Source organism: Aegilops tauschii, chromosome 7, assembly GCF_002575655.3.
Source record: "Aegilops tauschii subsp. strangulata cultivar AL8/78 chromosome 7, Aet v6.0, whole genome shotgun sequence".
NCBI lineage: Eukaryota > Viridiplantae > Streptophyta > Magnoliopsida > Poales > Poaceae > Aegilops > Aegilops tauschii.
The window spans coordinates 403495036-403504197 of NC_053041.3; the positions used below are offsets into that span (position 1 = coordinate 403495036).

Sequence of the window (9162 nt, forward strand, 5' to 3'; positions counted from 1 at the left end):
GGGATCTTATTGTTCGGTGATAACAGAAATTAAACTTCGTCCTGTGGATTTTACATGTAATTTCATTTTGGAAAACCGTTCTTCAAACGGTGAAGCCCATAGTTTAGCTAAGCATGCACTCTCTTTCGGTGTGGGGCGCCATATATGGTTGGCTAACCCTCACAATCCGATTTGTATCCCACTTTATGTGGATTATGATCAATAAAGCTTAGCTTAGTCCTAATTTTTTTTTTCTGAAAAGAGAATTCCCTAAAAAAAACATTTCTGATTTCTGAAAAGAGAAAAAACAATCGATCACGGCACCACGGCCACTACCCCACGTTTCATTTCTCCCCTCTCACATGCCCCTCACCACCAAATCAATCAAACGCGGACTTCCTCCCTGAGACGCACGCACCGCACCGCACCGCCCCGCGTCGCGAGATCTCAAATCCCCGATCCGACCCCACCGGCGGCGATGGCCGGCAAGGAGCTGAGCGAGGAGCAGATTGCGTCGATGCGGGAGGCCTTCTCCCTCTTCGACACTGACGGCGACGGCCGCATCGCCCCCTCGGAGCTCGGCGTCCTCATGCGCTCCCTGGGTGGGAACCCGACGCAGGCGCAGCTCCGCGACATCACCGCCCAGGAGAAGCTCACGGCGCCCTTCGACTTCAAGCGATTCCTCGAACTCATGCGCGCCCACCTCCGCCCGGAGCCCTTCGACCGCCCGCTCCGCGACGCCTTCCGCGTCCTCGACAAGGACGCGTCGGGCACCGTCTCCGTCGCGGACCTCCGCCACGTCCTCACCTCCATCGGCGAGAAGCTCGAGCCCCATGAGTTCGACGAGTGGATCCGCGAGGTCGACGTCGCCGCGGACGGCACCATCCGCTACGACGACTTCATCCGCCGCATCGTCGCCAAGTAGTGGATTGATCCGTCTCCCAGTCTGCTCAGACTTCTTCGTATTTAATAACTCTTTCTTCGCGTGATTTTATTTCGTATCATCTGATCTGATCTGCGGCGCTTCTGTTTTGTGCTTTGGTTTCGGTGTGGTTCCCCAACTGCCCTAGGGTTTGGATAAAGATGGTGTGATTATGGATTAATGGATCTGTCCGATGGTATTGCAATGTAAAGCGTGGATCCTGTTACTTTCTGTGATTGATTGATTGCTTAATCAGAAACCAGTGAAATGCACCAGTTTATGCATTCATGTTAATACAGCCTATGATTTGTTTTTCTTGTAATTGGTGACATCTTATAATTTCTGATGCTAGCACAGGAGAACTGGATTTATTATGGAGTTGTAGGACCTCTGCCGTTGGCATAATTTGTTTTTGCCAGGAGGGTCATTCTTGTTTCAGTTGATCGGTTAATATCATGGGGCTGTTGAAAGGCCTCTCTTGAATTTATTGTCACACAACAATAAGGTTGTTCTATGATATACCGATACATGTTGAAATTGATCATGCTATCCAATCTATGGTTCAGTTACCTACACTATTAGGAACTCTGTCTAGTTTTGCTGGGTCATTGATTGATCTTTGTTTTGCTACACTCACATCCCAGTGCTTGCCTTTTTCACAGTAAGTACTTTAGTGTAACCCTATTAGTTCAATACGTTGTCATGCCTGCTTTAAATCTTACTTGGGATGGTAAGGTTCTGGATCAAATTTAGGCATATGCAGAGCAGCAGAGCTATAATCTAATAATATCTGCAATATAACATTTCACAAGCCAGTATTTTCAGTTTACCTGCAATATTACGAATTTGTTATGGTTTCACTGGATCAACCTTATTTTGTAATCAGACGGTAATGATGTCACTTCAATAGGCTGAGTTGTTCTAGTAACCAATATATATTTTATGCTTAGATTAGAAGAGTTCAGTCTACTCAGAAACTTACCATCTGTTTATACATATACCTTATTTGTCACTGGAAGTTTCTGGACTCCATATTTGCCACTCATTGTATGAGTGGCACGTGCGGTGCCATAATGTCATTGACACGTGTTGGAATCGTGTATATTTCCAGTGGCATATAAGGAATTATATTACCAGTTTGGTATATGTTCTCTCGGAGCTTGTCCATGCTCATCAATATTGCCATGATCCATGAACCACCTCTCTAGCTTCTAACCAGAATATTCTGTGCATAGGCTTTGATTTGTATAAGTTTGTGTTATTGATCCGTGGTAATGAGACCTATGTGCATTTATGTTGGCGCACTACTTATCGAGGCATACTACCTTTTGTTGTTAGTTTACACGAAGGGCAGCCGCTAATGTTCTTGTACATGCCATTAGGTGTAGGCTTCAGTTGTTGAAGGGACCAAAATCCGACTCTGTTGAATGTATAATATACATCAGATGCAATGCATGAATCCTTATGTTGAGAATCTTTCTGCGCAGTTCAGATTTTTTGCCTTGTTTTATTTAGACATGAAAATATATGATTGGTTGTGTTCCCCTGTGTTGAACAAAGTTCAAAGGATGTAAAAATGACTGTTCATTTATCCAACATGTGATTCTTGCTGCACCAACCACCTCTGTTCTTCATTTGTAAGTTACATTGCTGAATCTCTGGTAGACCTTATTATATCACTTGCTCCTCGCGGGGTCGCAGCTAGCCATACATCTTGGAATAGATAAGCTGCTTGTTTACCCTAGCTTTCTGTTCAAAGCCTCTGATATGTTTGGTATATAGACGATCTGCATTCAGAATATTCGCTGTGGAGTCACATCCATTGCTGTGTTTGCTGTTTAATCGTTCATCACTCTGCAATTATGAACTATCTGCATGTCTTATCAGCGGCATAATGTGTGTCTTGTTTTTCTTCATATTCTATCACATTTCTCTGATGGCAACTTGTGAGAGGACCAGACACAACCCTTCTCTGAACCAGAATGAAGCTATACTTGATTTTCCACGTGCCCTTCTCAGAAAGTTCGGGGCTGTATTTGATGGAGGACGAGCTGGGCCGAGTGACAACCTAAACCTGTATATCAAATTCCATTTTGTTGTCTGGTTGGTTGTATTTTTCTTTTGAGTGTACGGTGAAGGGTGACATTGTGATACGACATGTTTTTTGCTGAAACGCTTTGGTGACGTCGGGCACGCTCAAGTTTCTAGTTAATATACTGGAAAATGCAGTTGATGTTTTTTTTTTTTTTTTTGCGGGTGATGTTTTCTATGTTAAGATGGCTATGTTATCAAAAGATGCCAATGCCCTCACCAGTGTTTCCTGACTGAAACCTACACACCTGAGCGAACAGAACGACTGGATCTGCGTGGAGATTGGCATCTCAGATGAAAGATCACAACCATACATACTCCATGCAAACTCTAACAAACTCCTGCATAGCTGATGTTCTGTGTTTTCCATGTACTCTCTCTGTAAACTAATATATAAGACTTTTTAGATCACAGTTTATGACCATTCTAATTCCGTAGGACTAAGAGATAAAAGGACTGATAAGGAAATGAAATGAGTCAGTATTTCTAAACTTGCAACAATTTTGTCTTCCCATCTTCCGAGCCACAAATAACAGCGCAAAAGATTTGCAAATAAAATAAAAATAATAACAGCGCAATGCTCACACTCACACGCGACAATATACCATTGAAAAACTGTGCAAATGAGCTTAATGACGCCTGAAAAGAAGGATTTAGAGTAAATATATTTTTTTGAGCAAATTTTAGAGCAAATATATGTTTCTTAGAAATATGGTAGTTTTTTTTTAGACAAAGAAGAAGAAACTCTAAGGTAAGGCGTCCAATGGGCCAGGAAACCATCCCAACCGGGCTAACACGTACTGACGGCCTGGCCCAAAGCGACGCAGCCCTAGCACCACACTCCCTGCGTCGCCGCTCATTATAAGTAGCACCCCAAAACCCTAACCCGCACTCCTCAATCGCGCCGCCGCTCGAGCCCCTCTCGCCCTTCGCGCCGCTGCTGCTGCAGGCAACCGCCGCCGCCGTCGCCGGAGCTAAACCCCTCGCCTGACGCCATGGGGCGTATGCACAGCCGCGGGTAACGCCTCGCAACCCGGTCTCCCGTATCATCGTTTCTTCGCTTCAGTGTTTTATCTGGTCTAATGGCGGCTCCGCGACTGTGTGTGGCAGGAAGGGTATCTCGTCGTCGGCGCTGCCGTACAAGAGGACTCCCCCGAGCTGGGTCAAGACCGCCGTCGCTGATGTGAGCCCCCTTCGGTTGCTCTCAGACCTGGCGGATTTCTTCCGATTGGAGTGATTCTGATGCTGTTGGGTCTTGCGCAGGTCGACGAGTTGATCACGAAGGCTGCGAAGAAGGGTCAGATGCCCTCGCAGATCGGTGTTCTGCTCCGTGACCAGCACGGTATCCCCCTCGTCAAGAGCGTTACCGGAAGCAAGATCCTCCGCATCCTCAAGGCTCATGGTCAGATCCGTCCCCTTTTAAACACCATTCCCATTTTTCTTGCGTTGTTTATGCTTGTGCAAGTGTGTTGATGTTTGAGGATTTTGTGTGTAGGCCTGGCGCCGGAAATCCCAGAGGATCTGTACTTTTTGATTAAGAAGGCTGTGGCCATTAGGAAGCATCTTGAGAGGAACAGGAAGGACAAGGACTCCAAATTCAGGCTCATTCTTGTTGAGAGCAGGATCCACCGTCTTGCCCGTTACTACAAGCGCACCAAGAAGCTCCCGCCCACCTGGAAGTAGTAAGTTACTCTGCACCTTTACCTTTTACCTTAGCCAGGGATACTGCGATTGAACGTGAGAACTTGCCAGTGCTAATCGGTTATCTTAGTACCTATTTTGCGTTATACCAGTTGATTCAGTCCTCATGTTTACAAATTACTATGTAGAAAGCTTCAGGTTGATCAGCTGTGCTACTCAAATGCCATTTTATGTGGAAAGCTCCCTGTCCTGTTATCCGTTAAAGTAACTAAGTATGCGTAACATGTGGATGCTGTGTTCTGAGCTGCTGTATGCATATCTGTATGCTATCTTGGTTTTTATGGGTTTAGGTTTGTAAACGCATGCCACTCAGTAGCTTATTTAATCAAGGATGACATCTGTTTGCTTCAAGTTTAGGTGAAATTGACTAGTGCCAATAGTATGTGTATAGACCTGAAACCATCTGCCTCTTGTTTGGTTGGTCCATACAAGAGTACGCAACATGAAAAGAAGACTTGTTTTATTTTTATAAAATGTATTGTAGGATTTAAGTTTTACTTGGTTGTGGTATTAGTTGTTAGGTTAGGTATGATAGGCTGGTGTGTGCAACTTTTTTCTGTTATTTCATTAATGGAGTTTTTGCTGTAATTTTCAAGCATTCCAACAAATTCATTTCATCTTGGTGTGATACTTCCATACTCTAGTTAGTAGCAGAAGTGGAGAATGGGCGTGTTTTAGTTTAACAATCTCTAGCATCGACTTTGTTGAACTTTAAAACCTGTTGGAAGTAATTCATTCATCTGTGCTTGCATTTTTGCCAAGTCGCTTTGCGCTCTGGATGGGTTGTGTGCCTTTTCATACCTGCAGTTGTTACTAGAGTGTAATCTGACAATTTATCCTTGATTGTCTGCAGCGAGTCTACCACTGCCAGCACTCTGGTGGCTTAGGAGGGCTCTTCATCTGGTGTGCTCTTACCGGCTTCAGGATGGTCTTGTTCTACATATTATCAATTTCATGTAACGCTTTTGAGTTTGGAGCGATTTAGATGAACAAGAGACCAAATTTTCTATGTTTACTTGGAGAATCCCATAAACCATTTTTGGTTTCCCAATTCTGTCTGGTTCTGTTTAGCGTCTATCTACAATTCATCAGTTAAAATTAGACATTGTGATATTCGTGTTGTCTGATCTGAGCGAGTGTAATCGCTGCTTTCAGTGCACTCAAGCTCGGACAGTTTGACTATATGGTTATTGCACATCCACCCACATCTTTTATATCCTTATTGGGATGTAAAAAACTGTCACTAAAAGCTTCCTGTCAGCGGAACCAACGTATAATGTGTGCTATTTTGCAACCAGCCTAATATAACAATTGTTTATATACCAATATAGATGCAATCTTTTGGTCGCTAGACAATGTTGTGACGATTATGCAGAAACATACAGATCTGGCCTTCCAGATCGATTGAGAGTATAACTTAACTTATGTGCTGGAGACACGTGACGATCAAGAGGGATGCCTCGGTTCGAGGAGAGAGGCGTCGGTTGCGGTAGCAACCTCACGATCGTTCGGGCAATTACATATAGTAATTAATTCTAACACTCCCCCTAATCTACACTTGACCATATAGAATCATCTTCACGATTATCCGGGAAGTTCCCTCAAAAAGGTTTCTCCTCCGAAAGTTCTTCATAACATATTTGATGAGATCCTGAAATATAAACTCACAAAGGGATAGCATAACGTGATGTCTTTAAACAAGAATATCTCAAGAAGAGACTCCCCCTGATTCTTGCATATCTGGAACATAGAAGTTGGTAGAGACCTGGTGAACAAATCAGTCGCATGATTTGACTTGCAAGATATGCAATATAGTGATATTGCTTATTATGTAACCTGTTTTTATCCGGGCAACACAAGAAACATTATCGTTGAGATAATGGTTGATGGATGTAGTCATGAGGTCTGTTTCGAAGACTCTTCATGAGAAGGTTACCACACCTAGTAGGAACACTAAGTTTGTTTATGATCTGTGTATCCAATGATATCGGAGGTCACATTTCTGTGAAACTTAAAAACCAGGACAAGATGTTTGATGGCTTGGAGATATCGAAAGATATTCTCGAGTACCAACCAATCGTGTTTGGTAGATCCAATGGTGAAAGTGCTAGTTATCGACTAGAGGAGGGGGGGGGGGGGATGAATAGGCGATTTTTATGAAAGTCTTCAAAACATGGGAGTTTCGAAGACAAATAATAGAAATGAACCTATTGACATGCAGCGGAAGGTGGACTACACTAGACAAGCCATAGTCAAGTATTCAATGAAGTGAAAGCACGAAGACTATTAGCACCTAAGTTGTAAGGATTAGGATGGAAGATAGTATGAAGCCAAACAATGATAGTCGTCACACAGTGAAGTCAATCAGATCAAGCAAGCAGGCAATGACTTCATGAAGACAAACAGTAAGTAAAGAGAGGGAGAAGATATAACCACTTGCTTGGTGAGGACAAAGATTTGTTGGACCAGTTCCAGTTGCTGTGACAACTGTACGTCTGGTTAGGGAGGCTGAGATTCAACTCAGAAGACCGCGTCTTCACCTTATTCCCTTTGAGCTAAGGACACTTAGTCCTCACCCAATCACTCTGGTAAGTCTTCAAGGTAGACTTCCAAACCTTCACAGACTCCGTTCACCGGCAATCCACAATGACTCTTGGATACTCAGAACGCGACGCCTAACCGGCTGGAGGATTCACAGTCCTCAAGTGTAACAAGTCTTCAGATCACGCGGACAGAAAGACTTCAGTGATGCCAAACACTCTTTGGGCTCTGGGTGTTTTGGGCGTTGTCCTCGCAAGGATCTCTCTCTCAAAGGCTTCGAGGTGGGTTGCTCTCAAACGAAAAAAGCCGTGCACTAACTCTGAGCAGCCACCAATTTATGGTGTAGGGGGTGGGCTATTTATAGCCAGTAGGCAACCCGACCTGATTTGTCCGAAATGACCCTAGGTCACTAAGGAACTGACACATGTCCAACGGTCAGATTTCAAACACACGCGACAGCTTGATTTGGGCTACCAGTAAAGCTGACTCATCCAGCTCTGGATAAGATTTGCTCTCATTGTCTTCGCTCGAAGACATAGGATTTGGTTGAGCATCACTTCAGTCACTCTAATTTTGTTCACTTGGACCCCACTTAACAGTACGGTGATTCCTATGACTCAACAAAGAAGAAAAGGAAACTACAAAACAACTATGTCTTTGCACTCCATAGTCTTCACATGAATGTCTTCTCGAGTCATAATCTTCGTTGTGAATATCTTCACATACCACCATTGTCTTCAATGTCTTCTAACATTTTTAGGGGTCATCTCCGGTAGTTAAACCGAATCAATGAGGGACTACTACCTGTGTTATCCTGTAATTCTCACAAACACATTAGTCCCTCAACCAGGTTTGTCGTCAATACTCCAAAACCAACTAGGGGTGGCACTAGATGCACTTACAATCTCCCCCTTTTTGGTGATTGATGACAAACTAGTTGAAGTTTTCAATGGGGATAAAAGTATTTGAAATTGTAAGGGTAAAGATATTGTCTTCATAAGTAGCAAAAGGCTCCCCCTAAAGATGTGCATATAAGTATTTTGCTTTTGAATGCAAATGCACATGGCAGGTTGTACTTGTGGAGATCCTCTTCAACTTAAGAAGACAATTCATCATGCATGAAAAGATATAACGAAGATAATGACAAGCATAATGAAAAATGGACGTCTGCGAAATGACTTCGTGCGGAATTTATCGTCGCACATGCGGAATTTATCATCGCATCACATAGTTGATAGAAAAGGTAGCAGACGACCATCAAGTTTAAGTGTTACAACTCAAAGAACCAAATGTATCAAAAGCGAGAGTTGTAAGCACTTGGCAAAAGGTATAGCAACCACCCATAAGGACCCGCTTGAATACTATCAACTCATATGCTTCTCCCCCTTTTGTCAGTAAGGACCAAAAAGGTTTGAAGACATAGAGCTTCTACTTGTTCCCATGAGGTGCAGGGTCGACGTTGGAGTCCGGTGGTGCAGAAGAACTTGGCGCAGTGTTGATACGAGGCGAAGTTGTAGTTGGTGAAGTGGCATCGTCTTCGTCATCAATGACTCTGGCATTGACAGTTGCCGCTGAGGAGGAGTACTCAGAGTCTTCGAGTGAGGGAGTCCTACGCAAGACAGCGTTCCTGGGAGGAGTGGAATCAAATTTGAATCTCTCTGTGAAGCCATCTTGTTGAAGATCATCTTCAGAACTGAGTAATGTCAGACTCTTCCACGACCGCCGACAGGTTTCATGAGTGACAAATGCATTCTTGGTGGCTAGATTGCGAATGCGATTAACATCCACCAAGAGACTCTGCATCTGACGCTTCAGCCAGTAATGATGCTTATCCTGTTTCTGATGTAGTGCCACAAGAAGCTCTCGGTCATTGAGAACGCGAGATCGCTTTCGAGGCCTTTGAGCAATGGTGCTCTCAGTGGCTTCAG

General features: G+C 43.8%; 2 protein-coding genes across 2 annotated transcripts; both read left to right on the forward strand.

Annotated features, from left to right (window-relative positions):
* The first annotated feature begins 318 nt into the window (after nt 1-318).
* Nucleotides 319-1195, forward strand: LOC141026654 (probable calcium-binding protein CML7). Its single transcript, XM_073503494.1, has one exon. The coding sequence runs from the start codon at nt 458-460 to the stop codon at nt 902-904; it is 447 nt and encodes a 148-aa protein (XP_073359595.1). The 5' UTR covers nt 319-457; the 3' UTR covers nt 905-1195.
* Nucleotides 1196-3853: 2658 nt separating this feature from the next.
* Nucleotides 3854-5806, forward strand: LOC109750469 (small ribosomal subunit protein uS15z). The gene is made up of 5 exons (XM_020309428.4): nt 3854-4010; nt 4103-4175; nt 4256-4394; nt 4488-4674; nt 5547-5806. Exons 1-5 carry the CDS (start codon nt 3988-3990, stop codon nt 5578-5580), a joined length of 456 nt encoding a protein of 151 aa, XP_020165017.2. The 5' UTR covers nt 3854-3987; the 3' UTR covers nt 5581-5806.
* Nucleotides 5807-9162: the final 3356 nt, after the last annotated feature.

Bases quoted from the DNA above. Each gene is read 5' to 3' on its own strand.
- LOC141026654 (XM_073503494.1), top strand. From the start codon at position 458: ATGGCCGGCAAGGAGCTGAGCGAGGAGCAGATTGCGTCGATGCGGGAG.
- LOC109750469 (XM_020309428.4), top strand. From the start codon at position 3,988: ATGGGGCGTATGCACAGCCGCGG. The intron at 4,011-4,102 runs GTAACGCCTCGC...TGTGTGTGGCAG, and splicing joins GGGCGTATGCACAGCCGCGG to GAAGGGTATCTCGTCGTCGG. The intron at 4,176-4,255 runs GTGAGCCCCCTT...GGTCTTGCGCAG, and splicing joins TCAAGACCGCCGTCGCTGAT to GTCGACGAGTTGATCACGAA.